Source organism: Spea bombifrons, chromosome 4 (assembly GCF_027358695.1).
Source record: "Spea bombifrons isolate aSpeBom1 chromosome 4, aSpeBom1.2.pri, whole genome shotgun sequence".
In the NCBI taxonomy this organism is placed as follows: Eukaryota; Metazoa; Chordata; class Amphibia; order Anura; family Pelobatidae; genus Spea; species Spea bombifrons.
Window position 1 is genome coordinate 2,755,109 of NC_071090.1, and position 23,301 is coordinate 2,778,409.

Below are 23,301 nucleotides of genomic sequence, written 5' to 3' on the forward strand. Positions count from 1 at the left end.
ATTAGTGAAGAGAGTGACATCAAAGTCGATCATTCGTCCCGTTGTGATTGGTGAGAATTCCGCACAGAACCCAGAGGTTTGTTAGTAGGTTAGACGGTCAGAAGAAAATAAAATTTCCACAATGCAGAAGGATCCAAAGTTCTCATGCCTGCGTAATGCCACAATTTCATGCCCACTCCTTCGGGGTGTATAGAGCAAGGTACAGGGAGCTACCGACCAGCACTGCTGTGTTCAGGGGGAATGTTGAGGTTTTGGTTGGTCCCTTTTCCCTCCCCATTTTTAATTTTTTTTCCTGTGATGGTTCATGCTGATCCTTTATAGAAATTGGACGTATTATCTGCTTATTTTTTTTTTGTGCGATTAGTTCCAGTGCTAAGTAAAACTATAGGAACACAAGACTTTAGGAGTAACGGAGGTGCTGGGGGGGCTGTGAAGTTCACTTGAAGGCTGTAAATTCGCCTGCAGAGGGAGGATAAGAGAACCAGGTTTATCACAAGCAGAAAACAGTCCACAGAAAGAAATTATAGTATATTTTGGAAAAAGAAAAAAAATCTTTACATATCCATTCAGCGAAGCTTACAATCTAATATCTTTCTAGAAGGGGAAAAAAAAAAAAAAAGGAAAATCCTACTTTTGAGAGCTCCCTTACATAGACTCCTCCACATCACCCCCACCTAAGCAGCCCTTCTCCTTGAGCGTCCGACCCCACTTAAGCCGCTAATAGATTGTAAGCTCCCAGGAGCAGAGAGCTCGCCTCCTGCGGCCCCAATGTCAACTTTTGGCGACATCTTAATTTTCACCACGGGATCTGCTCTGTGAAGACGATAAATCAATCCCTGAAAGCCTTTACTTGGGTGCTATAGATTACATTCCTATCGTGAAAACATTTCTTTAGAACCCAGTTTAGCTGGGAAGAATCTCGAAGAACGTGGTGTAGATTTTCTGCTAAATTTGAAAAGCATTAGCGCAAAAAGAAAAAATACTAAAATAAGTGCATAGATTTTTTTTTCTTCAACAAGGTTACTCGCGGAGAACTAAAACGTTTGAGAATCATTTAATGCTTACAAGATGCCGCAGTGACGTCTTGGTCATCTTTCAAACACGGGGATATTTATTTTTGGGAAGTATGGCAAAAAATAATAAAAATAAATAAAAGGTTCTTCATGATGTAAAGGCTGCGACAAGTGATGTCATCGGCTGTAGACTTTTCTACGAGGCTACGTTTAATCTTTAAGGCCATTGTGTAACAATCTTTGACTGTATGGCAGGCATTATAGGCATTCGCCCCCCCCCATAATTCATTATTTTCATGGGGAACGATCAACTAAACTTGCCGCCGAAAAACTAAAAGCCCAAGAATACACAGCCGATGGATGTATTACCATCTGTTTATCCCTATATCTGTTATAACCCAGAGATACAAAACCTATTCTTATCTATAAGAGACAGCAGGTAAACGAGCGCTCGTTATCACGCCATAAAACCATACACCCGAAAACGGCAGGAATCACCCCAACCCTTTGATCCACTACGTCGGCAAAATATCATAAAGCTAGAAAACAGCAGCTGTGCCATCGAGTAGAAACAGCCACAAAGCAGAGCCGGTTCCTTCTTCCGATACCCTACGCCCGCTTCCCTTTAAAAACCAATCGCCCAGATGCTGCGCTGTTTACAGGAAGTTATTTTTTTTTTCCTTTTTACATTGATAAACCCGGCTTTGCCCCCAGACTCCAATAAAGCCTGAGATTATCAATCGATAACCGCTTTGTAATTGCTGTGCCGAGCGATGATGCAAGAAAGAGGAATAAAAAGCACCTTGGTTAAAGCATGGAAGAAGACCAGATTCCCCCCCCCCCAAAAAAAAAATAAAAAAAAATTAAATTTTTAAAAAAAAATAATAATAATAAATTGAAATCCTGCAGGATTGCCAGATATTTGAGCACATTTTCTGTAAATTGGATTATATTTGCAATAAATAAAAAAAAGGAAAAAAGAAAAAATAAAAATACATAAAGTGGGGTTATTCCAGAAAATACAGCAATACAGAAAATTCCCTCCACGGCCATAACGCTCTGCTTGAAAATATATATTTTTAAATAAACTATGTGCCTGCATTTTCCATAACTCAATAAAACGCACATCCTAGGTGCTTTATACGAATCCCCCCTTCAGCCAAACCTAATGCCTGTCCGCTAGCCAAAAAACTAAAAATTAAATGACGCCACGCTACGCACCGGGTCGCCCGTTTGTTCTATCACAGCATTGAAAAAATGTACTAAAAGCTTGCGAATTCTTACCAAAACAAGACACTTTATAGAAGAATGCTTACCGGAAAGTGTTTCTTTTCAATAAAGCGGATATAATTACAATAAAGGACTAAAACAACCCAAACAATCTACTACAACCCACAATAATTTAGTGTTCGTCCCAGTTCTTAGTTTAATGACCTAAGACTCTCCCCCCCCAAACAAAAGTTCTAATAAAATAAAAGAAAAAATTGGGCTTAATGCACAAAACAGAACATTCTTTAAACACTGGAAGTATACACAATATCACACACACTATATACACAAACACGAGCAGGTTTTTACAGAGAGGTACACAGCGTGACGGCACACTCATCGGCATCATTTCATGTACGATCACAACGGCGTTTTGGGAAACGATCTGCTACATAAGGCGTCTGGAAACTCCTGCCAGCAGGGAGTTAAGTGCTTGCAACAAAAAAAAGGGCATTTTCGCCGTCGGTCCGGCCCCTCATAGTCTGTGTATCACAAACCCACCATATCCGCCGGCCTGGATGGGAGTTTTTGGAGAAGCGCAAGTGTACAGGCTGAAGTCCTCCGTCTGGAAGCCGGCTCGGTTCAGGGACGGCTCGGACGCACTGCGGTGAATTTTTGGCAACGAGCGGGCCAGGAGCTCGATGGACGCGAGTATCTACCGGGCAAAACGAGGAGGAAAAAAATAAGATCAACGAACGGAAGAAAAATGTATAGCGACGCATCTTAAGACACAAATTATATCGACTGATTTAAATGGGATTTTTTTGGTCTTCCCTTCACAATGAAACAAGACTCATAGAATTTGCCAGCAGATCGGCCCCATTCGGCCCCCGTCTAGTCGCCCGTTTCTCCTGCTGTAAAGACCCAAACCTTAATCAGTCATTGGTCTCGTCTTAGATTCAGGAGTCGTATGTCTATCCCATGCATGTTTAATACCCTCGCTGTATTACCCTCTACCACCTCTGCTGGGAGGTGCTCGCTTTTTAAACAGCTGTGTAAAAAAAAAAAAACTATTAAAGGATACTGCAAATATATATATATATATCCCCATTGAAAGTAGTGCTAACAGTATAGATGGCGTTTCCCCTTTTGTTGCGTACATTTAAACAGAGAAACAGACTGGTGGAAGTTCACCTATTTTGTTCAAATAGCCGATTTCTACATTTGGGCTTCCACTTTCCTGCGGGTTCCCTAAGCTTTGGATTTTTTCCCGAGTTTTTGTGGCCTCCATAGCCTGTCCTGGGTGATTACGTTAACACTCCAAGCCAGGAACGGCCGCAGTAACACTTCCGCGGCGGGCATAAAAACCGCTTGGAGTTTAGACCTCAACGCAATAGCTGCGCTCTTACCTGCGGGAATAGGGGGCGCTCATCTCTCTTCTTCTTCAGACAGTCTGCCATTAACCTCTTCATTGCTTTAGGACAATTACTTCGAACCTTGCTGAAGTCAGGGGACAGGTAGCCCCTTCCAACCATGAAAATGATCTACAGAAAAAATATATATATATATATAAAAACAGAAAGAAAAATGAAATTAACAGATTATCTTGTTGAGTCTCTCCAACATACTCTGAGTTTAAGGGTAGAATTTGGGAAATTAGAACGACAGGAGACCAGAACTCTAGACGACCAACACATGCCTCCGACGACGGTCCACAGCCTTCAGTCTGCTCCATACCAGCAGAGATGTTCTGGCTCTAGAGACTTAAAACGTTACTTATTTACCTGGTCTCGGTTGTTGATGTTAGAGTAGGGTAGCTGCCCCGTCATCAATTCATACAGTACTACGCCGAATGCGTAGACATCAGACTGAAAGCTGTATGGGTTCTTGTCCTGCATCCTAATTACTTCTGGAGCCTACAGAGTTAACAAAACAAAAAAGAAAGTCAACCAGATCCGACATATTATAGCAATTACACCTGTATGTATTAGATTCCCACCTTATATGTAATCAGTACAACCAGCGGTCTTCACTAAAGATAATTAGTTAGCCCAGGGCTCCTAAAGGTACAATAGTCTCCAAGGCAAGCCATGTTTATCTGCTTCCAACAGAAACGCAGCAGGCGACTGGTCCACGGGTTGTGGGTACTCACCATCCAAAGAATGGACCCCGATAACTGTTCAAACTGATGAGAACCGCTCCATCGGGACTTCACTGTGGCAAGACCAAAATCACCTATCTTTACTGTGAGGTCTTCATGAAGAAAGATATCTGGGATTGGGAGTCAAGGTCAAAACAGCACCTACATAACCTTGACATTGTATACTTTTTTGATGACCTATGGGTACGTCACCAATACGATATACTGGGGGGGGGTTAAAGATACCCGTCTGGGATGGTTAAGGATACTATTGCTCTTCAGATCTCTGTGGATGATCGACTTTGCGTGCAAGTAGCTGAAATATTAAAATTTTACATAAAAAATAAATAAATCACTGTACGAGTCAAAAACAATAGTAATAAAATCTGTGGCCAGGTAGGAAACAATATGGACCATGAACTAAAAGGAGAGGTTGCGGCTACTTACTCCATGCCCTGCGCCGTCTGCCGGGCAATGTCAATGAGCTTAATCATCTCGAATTTGGTCTCTATGATGTGCAGGTGGTGGTAGAGGCTGGAACCTTCACACCACTGGGTGACTATCGCCAGCTGGGGCTTGGTGGAGTAACCCATGAAAAGTAAGATGTTTACGTGTCGTGTTTTCCTGTAATAAAACAGCCACTCTTAAAAGCATATGAAAGAAAAAAAAATAAAAAGAAAAATAAAATAAAAGAATTCTAACCAGAAAAGAAACAAAAAAAAAAAAAAAAAAGTGAAAAAAAAAAAACAACAACGAAGGAAAAAACAAAGAAGGTGGATTTATACATTTATGTTTTTTGGGGATTGCACAATAATATTCTGCCGGTCTATATCTCCAAGTTTTTACAGAAAATGAGATCTCTAAAAGCACATTTAGGAGGGGGAAACATACATTTAAATTGTTGGTGCTCAGAGGATACGCACTCAATGAATTATGTTTTTTGTATCGAAATATACAGCAATTCACTAGGGGGCGCTAAAGCTCTTCAAACAGGTACCAAAACTCAGCCAGGTCAGAGGTTACGCGCAAGTGACAAAAAAAAAAAAATAACGGAAAAATGTCAGTTACCTAAGCACGCCAACTTCATTTTTAAAGGCCTGTAGTTGCTGTGGCGTCGGCGCAGTTACATTCAACATTTTCACTGCAACATCCCCTGGAAGACAGAATAATTAACACATCAGACACAGGGTTTTTTTCTTGATTTAAAAAGAAAGTAATAAACATTTAACTTATGGAGAGGATAGTGGTGTCCGAATGTGTCCTCGTGGGCCAAAACCCCCCCAAAATGACTCAGATATCTCATATCAGGCCAGTTCCATTAGTCTGTAATTGAACACTAATGAGGTCATCGGGAACAAAGATGCCATTTAGCTGGGTGGCTCAGGTCCTTTTAAAAATGGAAACTGTACTTTTTCATATCATTCAGAAAATCTTACACTTAAAAAAAAAAAAAAAAAAGTTATATATAAATATATATAAAAAAAATAAAAATCTAGTTTTGCTGCATAATATAATATGTTTTCAGGCTGCTGCATATCAGCTATTTGTATTCATCTGACCCATCATCTACTAGACAAACCTGTGGGGAACAATAGAATGACTCAGTCTAAATCACCCAAGCAGAGACCCTGACTAACGAAAGTCTATGGAGGAACGGACTTCATTAATATTGCCATAAAGATTCGGCTCAGTGTGGGGACACCATTATTTGGGCGCATTTTCATTCTACGCCCTAAACTCCCCAAGAAAAAAAAACCAAAAAACCCAAGAATTCTCCAAAGAAAGTATATTAAAGATTTAATAAAGTAACAAGTTTTTTTTTTTTTTTTTTTTTTTTTTAGTGTTGCCAGTCATTCTTCAGTAAAAGTTGTGCCGTACCGTGCCATTTTCCCTTATACACTGTCCCAAAGGATCCGGATCCTATTCTTTGCCCAACCGTGATTTGTCCATCTGGGATTTCCCAATCATCGCTGGAGTCTCGACGTCCAAGCGTCTTCTGGAACAACATGAAGGGGAAATAAGAAGGCAGCCCTCGAGAGCGAACGTTAGGTAAAAACGCAGAAAGTCTTCCCGCAGCTCACCATACGACTCCGGTCTTCGGTGGAGGAAGAGGACGACTTGCGCTCGCGCTGCTGGCCGGGGGATTTCTGTAGCGATTTGACACTAGCGAGGGATCCTGGGAGGGATGCAGGGGGAGTAGCAGAGAGCCCTGGAGTCGAAACTGGAAATATATAATAAAAATTTTTTTACAAAAATGTTTAGGAGAAACACAAATTAAAATAAAAACCCTCCACTTGGACTACGCTACTCTAATAAAAATAATATAAGGGGTGGGGGGAATCAAAGAGTGGTGCCTTCTGCCACAAGGTTTTCCAAATATTTCATCATTTATATGCATGAAAATAACCTTGAGATAAACAATAAAACATAAGGAAAAAAAAACTAATATTTTACATATATTCCAGTTTAAGACAGAATAATGAAAAATACTTAAAATAAGTCTAAAATCCCCCAAAATATATATATTGTTACATTTTTTTCCCCATTAGCGTGCATTAAATAGAATGCTGTTTTTTGGGGGTATCAGGCTAGAACCAATAATTGCAAAGTCGCAAGACTCCCTCTATTTCAAAAGGGGGGAGGGCGAGAATATTTAGGTCTAAATTAAGCATGCACGTTACGCCGAGATGTTAGAATCAATAGAAAGCATAGAAAAGGTAAAAGATAGTTAAGAATTAATAGAATCATAGTTTTGTGCATTTGTACTAATCAAACCATATATGGATTAATACTTAATTATAAAAAAAAAAAAAAAAAAAAAACAAACAAAAAATACACAACACACAAAGCATGGGATTCCAACATTGGCGTTAGCACAGTCCGTGTTGAGAACAGTTCTAAGCGGTGTAAGTAGGGACATATGGTATCAGTGGCTTTAGTATTTTGCTTTCAAAAGTGGGGGGTAGGTGAGAAAAAAAAAAAAAAGAAAAAAAGAGAAAAAAAAAAAGCCCAACTACCTCTGCAAACTGGGTCAGATTCAAAATCAAAGACTATTTCACTGGGGACAGAATGGAGGAGTGGGCTGGGGTTCCGAGAGTGGTATTTCCGATGGCTGTGGGTCGGCTGGACCATTGGGGCTGCGGGAGAAACACAGGCATAAAGAAAACAAAAAAGATTTGGGGGAGAATAGAAAGAGGGGGAGATAAAAATGTAATAGTTGGGGGGGGGATATTTGAGTGGGAGGGAAGAATTAGGAGAAACGTCAGCAAATTATTGCGATATACAGACATCTAATTAACACGTTAACATTGGGCAGCTCAGATTAAATCCATTATAAAAATTATAAATTGTAATGGCAGCACGGAAAAGTTACGTGAGAATACAGAGCGGAGAAGAATTTAATATAAATGATTGGGGTTGGTCTCTGTGCATTTGAAGGGGGGATGCATGGAAAACAAACAAATATGATTTTGCATGGAAAACAGAATATCTAAAATCACAAATAAATGAAAAGACCAAATTGTAAGCATTGGCAGAAGAAGCGTTTGAAGACATACACGGCTACATCGTATGATAAAAGACCGGACAAGAACAAAAAAAACGCAACAACGGCTTTAAATTTAATCGGGTTCCGGTGATTGGAAAAATAATTGAAACGAGAGATAAAATGCCAGCCCCTTCTATTCCAAAAGCAACCAAAAACCTAATCATTTTTTTCCTTCAATAAATAATCTTATTTCAATAAACAGATACATTTGGGCCGCGTCACGTCGATTGTTGGTTGAGAAAATGTGTGTTTCACTTACCTCCCTCGCTCCGCTGGAGTCCGGGGTCTCTGATCAAGTCCTAAAAACAGCAAATTATTATTATAATAAAATCAATAATAATAATAAATATTATATTATAATTTTTATACATACAGCCTCCTACTTCAAATAGTTAAAAGTATTTCACATATATTGCTAACAACCCAATCAGACTCTACTGCAACATTCAATTTGGGTTGATTGTGGCCGGTGCCATCAAAAATCTTAGTAAAATAAACACGGGTACGTATAAATCTGAACGTTGGATCATTAACAAACGCAGGAATCCATTCAAGCACAGAAATAGCCGCTACTGTTCGATACGGTAAACATACGACACAATGGGTTAATAAATGATAACTCAGCGCAGAATTCTCTTAAAAGGTCTTACGTCTATATTGACGGGCTCGATGGTGTTTATGTGCACGTTGGGCGCGGAGGACGAACGGTCCCGCTGGCCAAACTGATTCCGGTGGTCTTCATCAGCTGGTCGGAAGGGCTGAGGGATCGGGATGGATTTGGACGGAGAGTTGCTCGGTAGGCTGGGGGGTCTGCGGGAAAGAAAAAAAAATAAATAAAAACCCAAAAGCTATTAATGGCTTCCCTAGCTCTCCATTAACAAACAGTGCAAGAATCTTCAAAAGCTTTTTTTTATTTTTATTTTTATTTTTTTATTATAAAAGGTAGAAAGGTAAAGGGTCTCGAGACAGAAGACTTTGGCAAGCGCTTATTCCGGAGTCACGTTGTCTTTTGCTGATGGGGATAAAAGTAAATCTCTTAGCCAAAAAACACAGCGCTGTTAGCGGAAACTAACCCCGGGTCACAATTCTGAAATAAGCAGAAAGGAGAGGAATCCGCGGACCTCCTACAGATTAAAAGCACAGAAGCACTTTCCGCTTGCTCCTCTCCTGGCTGGTGGACCGCGTTGGGAGAGGATTCGGGGGCCGTGGCGCGTAGTTAAGAGATAAACAATTACAGATGTAGGAATGGACGAGTGAAACACTTATTCAGGGTGGTCTCAAATATCCGCATAGGTAGAGCAGAGATTTTGCCAGGATTTGCTTTTTTTTTTTATGGCGTCATCAAGGTTGGGGAATAAAGGGGGTCAAACCTTACCCAACGACATCTGGAGGGGGTGAAGGGGAACTAGATTCAACGGATGGAGCAACCTCCTCAAAATGAGCTTCCTCCTGAGGTATTGGGTGGTGTTCAAAGAACTTGGATACAAACAGCAAACTAAGGAAAAAAGGGAAAAAAAGAAAAACTTAATAAATCCTAAAGAGGAGAGAATTCACTTTTATAGCCAAGTTTAAGAGGGTATTTCCAGAGCTTCCAGATGGTACTTTAATGACCGTTTAATTAGAAAAGTTTAAAGTTTTTAAGCTGAAAGGCCAGAGGGAGTCAGTGGAGACATCCAAAGCTCCTACAGTTAGTCCAGAGAACCTTTACGGAAAGGGTGGTAGATAAGCAGAGCAGCCTCCCAGTAGAAGCAGTAGAGGGTAATACAACGAGGGGATTTAAACATGCATGGGATAGACATACGGCTCCTGAATCTAAGACGAGACTAACGATTGATTAAGGTTTGAGTCTTTACAGCAGGAATAACCGGGAGGAAATGGTCCAAACCGGACTGATCTGCCAGCAAATTCTATGTTAAGCTTTGGCATATCTTTCAACATTACACAAATAAAGTAAGAGATTCCCACTGTACACAAATTGTGTTATTTATTTAACTCACTCAAGTCGGTCGTAGTTAACACACATGAGCGGCACCTCGGTGCTACACCGCTGGTGGAACTTGTACCCACAAGTCTGGCAACGGAATCCCTGGAATAGCAGCTTCCGGCAAAAGTCACAGAACGCCAGCGTGAAGAACGTCTTCCTTACCTATTAAACACAGAGACCGTGAAGCATTTCCACACAGAAATACATAAAACCAAGTATACAATGAAATGACTAGAAAAGCAACTTTATGTATCTACAAAAATAGGCAAAAATCGGTATTTAAACACAGAACTTTTTTTTATTATTATTATTTTTCATATTACTTGTGCTGTCAGCTCCCAAAATATTCTATTAAGGAAAATGTTTTACGCTGTCCATGTAACCTGGATATGGAACTAAAAGGATCTGTTACCTATAAGAACCCCATGCAGGATTGGTATACAGGATCCCATCAGACGATTCAGAAACGTCGGTGCAACCCTTTTATCAGAACGTCCGGTTTTTCAGATTACTTACCAGTGATTTAGCACCGATTGGATTTTACTGAAAACATGAATGTTCATTTACAAAAATAGCCATTTCACAAAAACGAGACCAGATTAATATTTTAAAAAGTCTGGAGTCCAATGGCCCTTTATCACTCCCATCACTCCTGTGTTCCAATGGCCCTTTATCACTCCCATCACTCCTGTGTTCCAACGGCCCTTTATCACTCCCATCACTCCTGTGTTCCAATGGCCCTTTATCACTCCCATCACTCCTGTGTCCCAATGGCCCTTTATCACTCCCATCACTCCTGTGTTCCAATGGCCCTCTATCACTGTACGCTAAAGGTTTATAATCTGACAGCAGGACCGGCATTTGCCCGGTTATACAAAGTGAGCCGTCTTACACACCCAAGTCCTGACTGAGGTAAGTTAGGTGATGTCACATACACCGGCTCCAATTGTACCTACAAAATTATGGGTCGTCAGGGGCACGTTCTCCAGAACTTCCACGTGTAGCTCTTCGCCGGTGAGCCAGCTGATGTCTGTATCCCAGCCGATTGGTTTCTTCTCTCTGTTGGGGCCGAAAGCAGAACCGTAACCAAAAGTTTTTGTTTTTTTTTTTGTTCTAAACAAAAAAAAAAAACCCCTCGCAAAAAAATAAATAAAAATAAAAAGCCACCGGTTTGAACACCAAACTATTTCAGAGATATGAATAAAATTATATAACAAAAAATAGAAAATACATTGTAGGCGATGGATCAGATCAGTGTCCGGCTTTCCGAAAGATCCACCTGCGTATGAGATCTTCAGGGCTTCTGACGACACTACAGACTTTTTTCTCCTGGGGGGGGGCAAACTAATGGAGATCTTACCCATCCTGATCTCTGTACACTGCACAACATTCTGGAATCAGACCCCGCATCATCAAGGCTTTCTTTAGGCTGTCCCTCACGGTGACGCCGCATCTGGCAGGTACCTGGGTGGGCAAAACATGTTCAAAGAAACATTAAAAACTACACGAAAAAGGAAGACCCTGACAAAATGTAAAGAAGGTCAACATCTTTTTGTAATCACCTATTCCTAGTAAACCAGCCAAGTCCCACTGCCTTTACATGCACTACGAAGCCAGATGGGCAAGCTGTGGACGTGGCGCCATTACTGTCCATGTACTCACCACTGTGCGTTGTTTGTTAGGCAGGAAGACTCTAACGATGGGTTTCTGTGGCGACCTGGGATTGATGCGAGAGAAATCCGACGGGTTCTGGAGGATGGAAAGGGACGGCGGCGCCAGGGGAATGGTGTCGGAGGACAGCGAGGAGCAGTCCGATCCGTTGCCCATGGACTCCAGTAACTGCTGCTCTCTCTTCTGCAGGGCGTCTAGTTTGCTCGTGTATTCTTCATAGGCCTGCGGAAGACACAGCATCGACGTGAACGTCTCAAAGAAGAGTCCGAGAACAAAAAGCTACGTTTCCCCAAAGCGGATCCTGGTTACATTTTGCAGACGCCTCCTGGCTCGGAGTTGTTCGGTTATTCAACTTTAGCTTCTTATCTATGCAATAATTTTGGTCTGGCTCAACTGAAGAAAGGCTAATTAAAGCCTGGATGGTGATAATTATTTGCTTTCATCATTTGGCATGATAAAAAAAAAAAATACAAGGGTCAGATCCTCAATGCCCTCAGTTAGTTAGGGACAGGAAAATCTGACGCATGGCTGAGCCGACCCGCTGGGGGAGATGATACCTGCTGTTATATCGAGTGTCAGCTCCTGTTTACACAACACAGAGAGAGACTCAAGGACAGCGAAATACTGGAGCGCTTACAAATCCTCTTTTTTTTTTGGTTAGGTAAACAGATGGGGAGACAGACCGGCTGTGTGTGTGTGTGTGTGGGGGGGGTAAACAAAAAAACATGTCAGCCGGTCGTAGGTCTGCAGACCAGACTTTGCCCGTTAGGAGACATCTCAAAACCACAGCACTAGATTATACTATAACTAATCGGGGGGGGGGGGTTCGAAGGATGAGATAAGAAGTTGAAAAAAGTTCAAGAGTAGCATAAGGTCCGGGTAAAATCAAGTGGACGCGTCTCCCAATGCAAGCAAAAAATAAAAATAAAAAAAAATGGGGGGTATATGTGATGTAAGCGTGTTTTTTTCCTTCAAATGTATTTTCTTTTTTTTATTTTTGCTCTCAGATGCAATTTAATTATCAAACTGTCCAGATTAAAATATTTAATACAATTAAACAAATTGTGCAACTAATATAAACAAAACCAAACCAAACCAACAAACAAACAAGACACAAACTTTGTAATACCGCATATTTGCGGCTTTCACCATCCAGGGCCGAGCGGATGGCGGCACTAACCTCCAAGTATAATGACGGGGGGTTATTGTCTCCTCCAAATCTCGCTAGAAGGGCTTCAATGTGCTCTTGTGTTAACTTGATCATCTGCTTGATATTCCATACCTAGAAAATAAGAAAATAATCAAAATTCATATAGGAGAAAAAAATAGTTTACATCCCTCTCCAAAAACCAGAAATGGTTGGAGGAACGGTGCGCTCTTTAGGGGCCACAATACCAAGAGGCGTCTCTCTTGGTGAGGGCCACATGTTGACATCGCGAGGTCTCCGGCCTTAATTTAGGAAGCAGTTAACGCGCACGTCTGTACATTTACATGGATGATTTTAATGGGAACATTGAGTGGCGGCTTCAAGCAGCCAATCGGTGGCAAGAACAGCCCGGGGAGGGCGCAGAAGGGCAGCTGCGGAGCCGAGAGACCCCGTAACGTAGGTTCCTTATAAACGGATTTTTGGTCTCATATTAAGCACTACTGCATAGATTGGCTGGATAGAAATGTAAGATGTAGAAGCTGGAAAGCGACAGATTTCTTTTGAATAATTCTCTCTGTGCGTTTGTTTTGCTTGCTCCTCGCGGATAAGAGTTTGGCCAACAGAAATAAAAGAGAAGCCAAAGGACACTTTGCCTCGTTATTGTTGGAACCCAGTAAGAATATGAAGAAAAAAAAAAAAAGATCACGAAATGTATCTAATAACGTATTTACAATCAAAATATTGTCTTATTGCATAGGAGTCGGCGGTGCAGAGAGAACAGCACTACATGCCAGCCCCAGAGGTTATAATATATATATAATTTTATTTAGTACAAACCTATAACATCTGAATCTATTCTGTATCTATTTTAGTGAGAACATTATTAAAGGGGAATTCCTATGGAAAAAATATTTGAACCCCCCACCAGCACTGTATACATTAATATGCCTCCCAGCACCGTATGCAGTAATGTCGATCGGTGACACAAGCCTGGTTTTATCCTGTTTTGCCCCAATAAACGCCCTTTATCTGCAGACCTGGAGCCGCCGTTGTTGTCAGTCATATGATATTTTGGGTGACTTTCCTGGCTCAATCACCACACTGAGCTGATGCTTTATGGCAATGCTAATGAAGTCCGTCCCTCCATAGACTTTCATTAGTCAGAGAGTCCGACTGGGTGATTAAGACTGAGCCATTTTATTATTTCCCACAGGCAATTTGATAAGGAGTCAGGGGGTTTGTCTAGAAGATCGGGGATCAGATAGAGAGAACTCACTGCCGGGGAAAAAAATAAATAAATAAATAAAAAAATATATATTTTTGAAAACTCATTTTTAATGTGATAGGAGGAATATCTTTGTAGGGAGGTCCCCACTTAAAAATAGATTAAAAGGTTCTCGTCAGAGTTGATCTTCTGGATTTTCAGACTGCGTATTGACATCAATAGCCATCTACTTGCTGAATTTAGCTTTGACTGCAGTTGGTCGGCGCCTCTATAATTTTAGGAGTTTAAGAAAGGGTTTATCGAGACTTAATTTGACAAACACGAGACAGTTGTGAGGGCTCTGCCCATGAGCTTACAATCCAGGATTATAAACAGATTACATTTACTGCGCATCTCGGTGTCCTCACCTGAAACGTAACCATTCAGCAAAACTGGGTGTTGGATCCAACTCACCCGGATTACGAGTCGCTCTCGAGCGCCTACGACAGGATCAGCAACTGCTAAAGCCTCATAAAAAAGCCCCGATTACGCATGTTTTTAAATTCGGTACCATGTCAGTAACTCATCATCTTAAACAGAACAGCGTAAACCCTAAGTGTTTTTTGGGGATACCAAGAATAGGCGGCCGGGGATGGGCAAAGTAGGACCCCGAGATTCCACCGAGTGTGAAAATAATACACCTGACGGGCCCGACTGATGATTAACGGATTTTAAATACCCAATTCTTAAGGGTTTGCTGCACGAGAAAGGACTTGTGTTAAAGAATTTAGGACTATGACCATTTCCCCACCATCTACAATCCCAGTTCTTCCCCCAGTAAGTAAAGGGACACTCCGGCCATCATATGCACTTTAATGCATTGGGGGGGCTTCTGCGGACTCCCTCAAGATCCATTTGTACCCCTTTCCCCCCCCCCACCACCCAGGTAAAGGTCCTGTAGGAGCTTCGGCCAAACATCTCCCGGCACAGGACGGACTCATCTCCCACCGAGCGCTACTTCAGCCAATCAGTGGCAAGAAGTGCCCCATCATGGCGGAAAGATGATAATGGGGGGGGGGGTGTCAGGGACGCTAAACTGTCTCTTTAATATTCACCCTACAATAGTGTTTGGAACTTTTTTTTTTTTTTTTTTTTACACTCAATGGGACTTGGGCAGCGGACACCAAGGGAGGGGGTTAAGTAATAAGGCGTTCAACCTGAACAGAACACACCTAGAGATTCATTAGACGGGCTTAGAAGACACGCAGAAAAAGTTATTTTTGAAGTTTTTTGGGGAGAAGAAAAAAAAAAAAGAAGATCTTAAAAGAGCACATCGGTAAAGACAGGGCTTTGCGTGTCACAGCGGTAATTAAGGGAGCCGGTTTGGTCAGAATAACCAGTCGAACGCGTCAGGGAATTGGAGTGCAAGAAGAGGAAAAAAAACGGAGGGCGAGTATAGAAAGGCATCTGGGGGTAGATTTAGATATAAATCTCATAAAACATACAAAAGGCATTTTTATGCTTGAAAAAAATATATATGACAGGTGATAAACAATCCATCTTGACAGCTGGACTGTACAGCTTGCTGAAAAGGGCAGAAAATAAAAAAAATAAAGTATTTGAATAAAAAAAATTGTCTTGAATAACCCAAAATAAATCAGAAAAACTGTTGGCGTCCAGGTTGTTACTACGATATCTCAATATCTAGATCACAGTTTTTTTGTTTTTTTGCTGTCGTGATCTTTAGCATCTTGTATAAAAGGCTTAAAAAAATGTGGTCAGGCTAGAAATTAAGAGTAATAAGGATTATAATTATTAGGTTTTATTACGTTAAATAATGAAGTCAACAACCTATGGAAATAACCAAAATGGTTACACGACGCTGAGCTCAGCATTACAGGTAAACGCTTTGAGGGACAACACCGGAAAATATAAAAAGAAAAAAGTTAAATAAGTAAAACAAAATGACACACACACACAATAATAAATATAAATAATTATATATATATATATATATATATATATCAAAGACGGATAAAAGCCAGAACACAGAGCTTTGATTTTAGCGACATAAAATACAATCTTAGAACACCAAGCAACATTGTTACAGCTTGACGAGTATATGGCGGAGGGATTTTACCCCCATTAACCCTTTAATTAAAGAAGAGCTCCATATTGGCCCAATAGGAGGTGTTTTTTTTTTTAAATTTATTAATTTTTTTAAATATATATATTTATTTTTACACTTTCTACCCGGCTGATTAATAACGGCAGGTTTGTCAGCGACCGCAGAGCTGCAGCTGTTACCCGGATGGCGGCTGCTCGACTCTGGCACGGGTTATTCCCAGTCCCATTACATCTGCCGGTCCTGCCGTCGCCCGTGGGGCGTCTATCAGCGGGTCTGAGAGGCGAGACTCTGAAGAGAGCGTTTCAGGAGATGAGCGCTTTGTGACATTGGTGATTTCAGCTGGGAATCAGTATGCAATATCTCCCTCCCATTCACTCCCTAATGCATTAGGGCTGCAATAATCACACCATATCCCTTCATTCACACAGAAAACAAAAAAAACCCAAAACATGCTTATCTGACCCCGTTTTGTGGGGACCATGGTGCGTGAACGTGCATTCTTTAATGATATAAGTTTCTAACACCAGTCTTATTAAATCCTCCCCCAACTGTTTCTACAGAAAGCACAAAGTGTTCCATAATATGCTTTTCTGCACATGCTCAGTAGAGTTCCAATTCTAGTCAATGGGTGTTCAGCACCCATAGACAACAACAGGAGTGGAAGCAACCAATCATAGGTATAGTATACAAGCATGTACAGGAAGTGTACCTATGCCTACTTCCTGCTTTCAGTAGGAGGCAGCTGGGGGAGGAGTCCCCATAAAAGAATTTATATATAAAATTAGAGAGCTAGACTGTTACTTTTAGAGCTTGTATTGATTGGCTACAGTCATGTCATGTGACTCATTTTGGGTACTTTTATACCATTTGTTGAAGGAATATACTGCAGCGCTATTGGTTATCGCTGAGAAATTTCTTCTAATAGACGGAGAGGCCTACCCAGCTTTCTCTACTTCAGCCCTGACCACAAAGTCATCGATTGTGGCAGAGAACGTGTGGTTTTCATTCAACAAAAGGGCACCGCCGATGCTTCCCAGGAAGACGCAACGATCAATATTAAACCCATTTCTTTCCGGCTGATTAAAATCTTGTCTGCGTCGAGCCCAGATAATAGGTCCGAAATACGGAAGCCACACATCCATCCAGCAAGGGCAGCAGAACAATTTGGGGTTTGGTTCCACCATCATTATTATTTTCAACAGAAACGACTACCGATGCAGCATCTTGAAACGTTCCTGTTGGTCTCGTCTACGATTCAGGAGCCGTATGTCTATCCCATGCGTGTTTAAAATCGCCTCGCTGTATTACCCTCTACTGCTTCTGCTGGGAGGTTGTTCCACTTATCTACCACCCTCTCAGTAAAGTAAAGCTTTAAACCTGATTCTTTAATCTAGAGGTCGACACAGCTACAGGACAAACCCCCCTCAAAAAAAAAGTTAACTCTGAAACCACAAGAAGGTAAGGATCATCATGTAAGAGAAATAAAAAAAAAATGCTTTAAGTGGTTCCAAATACACCCCAGTATTAATTCACTGGAACAGCAGCCTTTATAGAAATTAAACGCCTTATTTGGTATCTTTGGCATTTTATTGCCTTAAACAAAATACCGAAAACCGTCTGAGATCATAAACAACCGAAGATTTTCAAGTCTGGCTGGAAAAAGTTACAAGGGGGCAAAAAACACTGAATTCAATTTAACTGAACGTGTTCCGCAGTCGAAGGCTCCTGTGTGTTTATTATGTTAACCTCTGAACATAAAATGTTCTATTTACACGGCCGTTCAAAGGTTTGGGGTCACCCAGCGGTTTTCATGGAAAACGAGGATATTTCTGGCTGTAACAGAATTAGTCTTTTAAACTTAAACTGGGATCAGCGAACACAACGTGCCATTGGAACACAGGAGTGATGGGAGTGATAAAGGGCCGTTGGAACACAGGAGTGATGGGAGTGTTAAAGGGCCATTGGAACACAGGAGTGATGGGAGTGGTAAAGGGCCATTGGAACACAGGAGTGATGGGAGTGGTAAAGGGCCATTGGAACACAGGAGTGATGGGAGTGGTAAAGGGCCATTGGAACACAGGAGTAATGGGAGTGATAAAGGGCCATTGGAACACAGGAGTGATGGGAGTGATAAAGGGCCATTGGAACACAGGAGTGATGGGAGTGATAAAGGGCCACTGAAACACAGGAGTGATGGGAGTGATAAAGGGCCATTGGGACACAGGAGTGATGGGAGTGATAAAGGGCCATTGGAACACAGGAGTGATGGGAGTGATAAAGGGCCATTGGAACACAGGAGTGATGGGAGTGATAAAGGGCCACTGAAACACAGGAGTGATAAAGGGCCATTGGGACACAGGAGTGATGGGAGTGATAAAGGGCCATTGGGACACAGGAGTGATGGGAGTGATAAAGGGCCACTGAAACACAGGAGTGATGGGAGTGATAAAGGGCCATTGGGACACAGGAGTGATGGGAGTGATAAAGGGCCACTGAAACACAGGAGTGATGGGAGTGATAAAGGGCCATTGGGACACAGGAGTGATGGGAGTGATAAAGGGCCTCTGTACGCCTATGAAGAGATTCCATTAAAAATCAGCTACAATAGTCATTTACAACATTAACCCCGTCTGCGCTGGATTTCTGATCCATTTCATGTTATTTTAATGGACAAAATCTGCTTTTCTTTCAAAAGCAATAACATTTCTAAGTGACCCCAAACTTTTGAACAGTAGTTGTATATGTATAGACAGACTCACAAAAGATGAGTTTCTCCCGTAATATTTATGTATATCATGCTGGATTATTAAGTTTCCCCCAAAAAACATTTTGGTTTCATCGTATTTATTTTGGAAACAAACGAACGAAAATTAAAAAGGAAACTCCTGACTTTGCTGCGATCGCCAAAACAGAACTTCACGCGCATCGACCTTGCGAGGAGGTGGATTTACAAAGTGGAGGGAATTACAAGGCACACAACCCCCCCCGATGACCTTATTCTCGCATTTTAAACCCGGCCAGTTCTGCTATTTATCAGGGGGGATAATGGTTGGCCCCATGTGGAGCACTGCTACCGCACACATTTTAAGGGATACGATAGCTGCATGGTCCCTTTAAATTGTCATGCGTCCCCCTTGCCAACATATAGGGGGTTTCTATACATTTGCTTCAAAAATAACTCTGCAGACCCCCAACTTGCATGCCCATTGGATTCAATAGGAGTGCTTTCCTGCCCCTGATTGGCTGCTTTTTTTTTTGTTAACATATTAAAGTACTCCTGCTGTCCCTTTAAATAAGTGTTTAAAAACCCAACTTTCCAACGTTTCAAAACACAAAGTTTATGTAAACACACGGAGAGTCACAAGTTACAGGAATGCATCAACAAATAGCGGCGGTTTTACTACGACTCGCGATCGTCTCCCAAAAGTAACGGGGGTAATGAGGTTAACGTTTAATCGCAGAATTTGGGGGGGGGGCAACAAACAGCCGTTAAACTGAACAAGAATGTAGTTATTAAAGTTCAGGAGAAAAAAGAAAAGTTTAGAAGAAAAAAAAAACAAAAAAAAAAAAAAAAAAAACACTTCTGCCGAGTGGTTTAATCTCATGTCGCAGTCCTGAATATTAAAGTGCGTAACATCGTGTTTTGTAAGCAAATGGCACAACCCAGTTTCGTAACCAGTTTAACCGCTCGGTGTCATTTCTCTTCTGATTTCGGATGAATACCCTTTAGGCGCATTTCATTTATTTATTTCTTTAGGGTCACCTTGCAGCCACCCGTCAGCCAAGCATCTGCCCTAGCAGGCGGGTAAGGTTGAGACAACAATTAGCCGAGTTGTTTTTGGTTAAAAATTATGAAAAAGAGAGGTAAAAGAATCATAAAAGTCTCTGAAATATTGTTCACTCTCGCTCGGTTATCTGATCTCCAATCTACTGAACAACCCGACTCCTTGTCATACTGCCTGTGGGAAACAATAGAATGGCTGAGTCTTAATCACCCAGCCGGACTCTCTGACTAATGAAAGACTATGGAGGGACAGACTTCATTAGCATTGCCATAAAGCATCAGATCAGTGTGGTGATTGAGCAGGGAAAGTCATCCAAAATATCACATGACTGACAGCAACGGCGGCTCCAGGTCTGCAGATAAAGGGATTTTAAGTCATCGACTGACTTTTTTTTTTTGTTTTTTTTTTTATACGCCAAACTGAGGGTCACAATATCAGACGCTGACTCGTTCAAATTTCAGTCTGGTTTCACAACAAAAGCCACCGTAATTGGCATCTCATAGCTGGAATTCCTGCATGAACACAGGTGGCTCAATAATCGGTGAGTCACAACACAGAAGCGCAAGACAAGGTAATCGCTTAAAGAATTCCGAGGTAGAACCTGCGATCACCAACCGGACGTCCAACCTGATCTCCAGACGCCCTAAACTTTTACATTCTACAGAACCATCCCCGATCTCTGTGTCCTCCTCCAGCTCAGGGACCCGAGTCTAGAAGTCTACAAAACTCAACCAAATAACGAAATAAATGCCGCTATTCTAGAGTCAGAAAGCGATCGTTAACTACAAAAAAAAAAAATTCATATAACATTTGCCACCAATGACCCAGCGTCTCCATTGCAACACCTAGATGCGACTGTGAAACGCGTTGGCGCGGTATAAACAATAAAAATCATAATCACACCCAAGTGCGTAACCTCAGCCAATAACTCCCCATTTAAAGAAATCTTCCCCAAAATGAAGTCATTATAGACCACCAGCAAAGGCATCTCACAGACCCATATCAACGTATCTAGTCAGAGAGGTGGATTAAACAAAGCAAGTCTATGAACTAGATGTTGATTGAAAAGGAACAAGACAGGGACAGCAGCTCGATTTCACCTTAGATCAACCATATAATTTATTATGCACTTATTCCCCCGCTCCGCATGCCCTCTCGTCGTACTCGTATAACCCCGTCTGGACACCTTTAGGGTTTGACAGCACCCCCGGCAGTGAATTCCGCATCTTCGCTGCTCTTACTGTAAAGAACTCTCCCTTCTGCTGAAATTCTTCTTCCGAGTCTTAAAGGAAAAGCGGAAATGCTCTGCACCGTTATGGTGCGTTGGTGTGAGGTCACCGCGGTACTTAGGTCCTATAGGGTTAGCTTAAGGTAAACGCGTTGATGAAAACACCCAGATGACAGATCAGTAAAAATGCCATCAAAAGCCACCTTCAGCTGTCAAAGCCTGTGAAGAATTGCCCCAATTGCCCCTAAGCAGCTCATGGGCTGATAGTCTTGTTACCCAGCTGTCAAAATTACCATCCTGCCTCTTTTACTGCTTGTGCCAGATTCTGATCACAGATGACACAAGCCAGAAAGCCTTTTCTTGTGGATTAGATTGTGAGTTCTTGGGTCCAGAATTACCTCTGCCCCCAGCTGTATTAAATGCCGAGCTGTCATTCATCAAGAGCTAGACTGCAGGTTCTACACTGTATAGCAATGCAGAGTATAGCCCCTGGGTGTACATGGGCTCCTCGTTCATTTGCACGGTGGGGTTGTATTACCTCACAGGGAAGACCCGTCCTTGGCACCCCTAAGCCCAGATGCAGGCCCCCTGATGTGTCAGGTGCAGGCCTTGGCCCTTTGTGTATAGGTGCCTGGGCACGGAGCCATAGGCTGTGTATAGGGATACATGATGCCTATGAGCTCCCTCCATGGTACCACAGACACATACTACATACACCCCCTGGCCCTTAACGCTCACAGCTACCCTCACCTCCTCCGGGTATCCCCCGGCCGCAGACATCTCCCCGGCTCCGCTCAGGCTCCCCGTCTCGGCCGCCAGGTCCCCGTTGAGCAGTGAGGGCCCCTCAGCCGATCCCCCGCTTAGCGCCGCCATCTTGAAGTGATCCGGAGCCGCGGGAGCGAGCACGGGACCTGGGCGCGCGCGCCCCCGATCTCAGCCCGGCCAGGTCTGCTTGGCGTCACCAGGAGGAGGGGGCGGGGCCCCGAAATCAGGGAAAGGGGAGCGCGCGCCGCTAGCAGCGGAGCGAGCAGCCAATCAGCGCGAGGTGAGGCGGGGTCTGCCTGGGCTTCCCTGACGTCAGTGCGGAGGGAGTGAGGGGGGGACAGACACTTGTCCACTAGCACCGCCCACTCGTACAGGTGCAGTGAGCGCGTGCACAGAGCGAGCCCTGACGTCATTGTTCCCTGCGGCCGTGACGTCAGAGTTTGACAGGCGGATGGGGATGGATACTAAAGGGAAGCTGTAGTACGATTTAGCCTGATCAGATAGTAAAGGGAATGAAGAACGGGCAGATCATGGAATGAAGAACGATGAGATGGATGCTCTGTCTATCTCAACTGCAAGCTGGCCCATACCCTAAAGGACCCCAGGGATCACCTACTCGACCCTGCCTGTGACCATGTCCCCAGCCTCTAGATCTTATTCATACTCCTAGAGGGACTGCAATAGAGTATGATGTCATGTGCCAGCAGGGCACTGGGATATGATGTAATTTGCCAGCACTGCACTGAGAGCATCAGCAGCCCTCACAGGAACACAGATGAGATATCAGTGTTCCTGAGCCAGACCTAAACCGGTTTAAGCTCTTCCTTCCCCTCCAGCAGTGGAACCTGTCTTTGGAGAAGGGAAGTTGGTCTGGCTTATGGTCTTGCCCTCACACACATCGACCAATCAGGATAAATTTGGTCACATAGACGATTCAGAACACATACCCAAGTCTGAGCGCTGTTTGGTAAATTCCTCAATGTCCCAACGTGATAAACCAAATAATATCACCAGTGTCACTGGTCTTCGGTAAGCTGGGGTCCCAATCACCGGCACGTGGGGCCGGAGGTGCCCGCCCCAGATAAGGGAAGGTAACTGGAAGCTGCCGTCCTCCCAGGTCAGGGTCACGGCTGTGTCCTCATGGAGGCCATCGGTTACTCGGCATATGAATGCTAAACGATTTTGCTGAGTTGCACCAGAGCTTTATAAACAACTAGAAAGACCCCCAACCGTAGCCCGGGACCAAGAGCTGCAGCGGTAAGATATTCACAGGCTGAACCGTGATCATCACAATGGTCACTGAGGACCACCGGTTACATGATGGCACGGAATGCCACTACCTGAAAAAGCCCCACATACAAAAGTGGTGACTTCATTAGGGTAGACAAAAGGGGGTGGTACTTCCAAAAGAAAAATGGCTCCCTACAGATATGAATTTGGTATTTTATTTATTACATACCCTACCATTCAAAAGCTGTTT

At 42.7% G+C, this 23,301-nt stretch overlaps 1 protein-coding gene across 2 annotated transcripts; it reads right to left on the minus strand.

The window, feature by feature from the left end:
- Nucleotides 1-341: 341 nt before the first annotated feature.
- On the minus strand, nucleotides 342-22,066 carry BRAF (B-Raf proto-oncogene, serine/threonine kinase). 2 transcript variants are annotated; one of them, XM_053465310.1, is made up of 20 exons: nucleotides 21,807-22,066; nucleotides 12,745-12,846; nucleotides 11,556-11,786; nucleotides 11,254-11,357; nucleotides 10,850-10,952; nucleotides 9,907-10,055; nucleotides 9,285-9,404; nucleotides 8,560-8,719; nucleotides 8,169-8,208; nucleotides 7,380-7,499; nucleotides 6,444-6,583; nucleotides 6,241-6,358; nucleotides 5,431-5,515; nucleotides 4,810-4,986; nucleotides 4,632-4,678; nucleotides 4,375-4,493; nucleotides 4,007-4,138; nucleotides 3,632-3,766; nucleotides 2,784-2,937; nucleotides 342-459 (listed from the first exon to the last, which is right to left on the minus strand). In XM_053465310.1, exons 1-20 carry the CDS (start codon nucleotides 21,927-21,929, stop codon nucleotides 437-439), a joined length of 2,382 nt encoding a protein of 793 aa, XP_053321285.1. In that variant the 5' UTR covers nucleotides 21,930-22,066; the 3' UTR covers nucleotides 342-436. The 2 variants fall into 2 exon arrangements, with proteins under 2 accessions (XP_053321285.1, XP_053321284.1); XM_053465309.1 differs by lacking the exon at nucleotides 342-459 and having other exon boundaries at nucleotides 2,339-2,937.
- Between the last annotated feature and the right edge of the window lie 1,235 nt (nucleotides 22,067-23,301).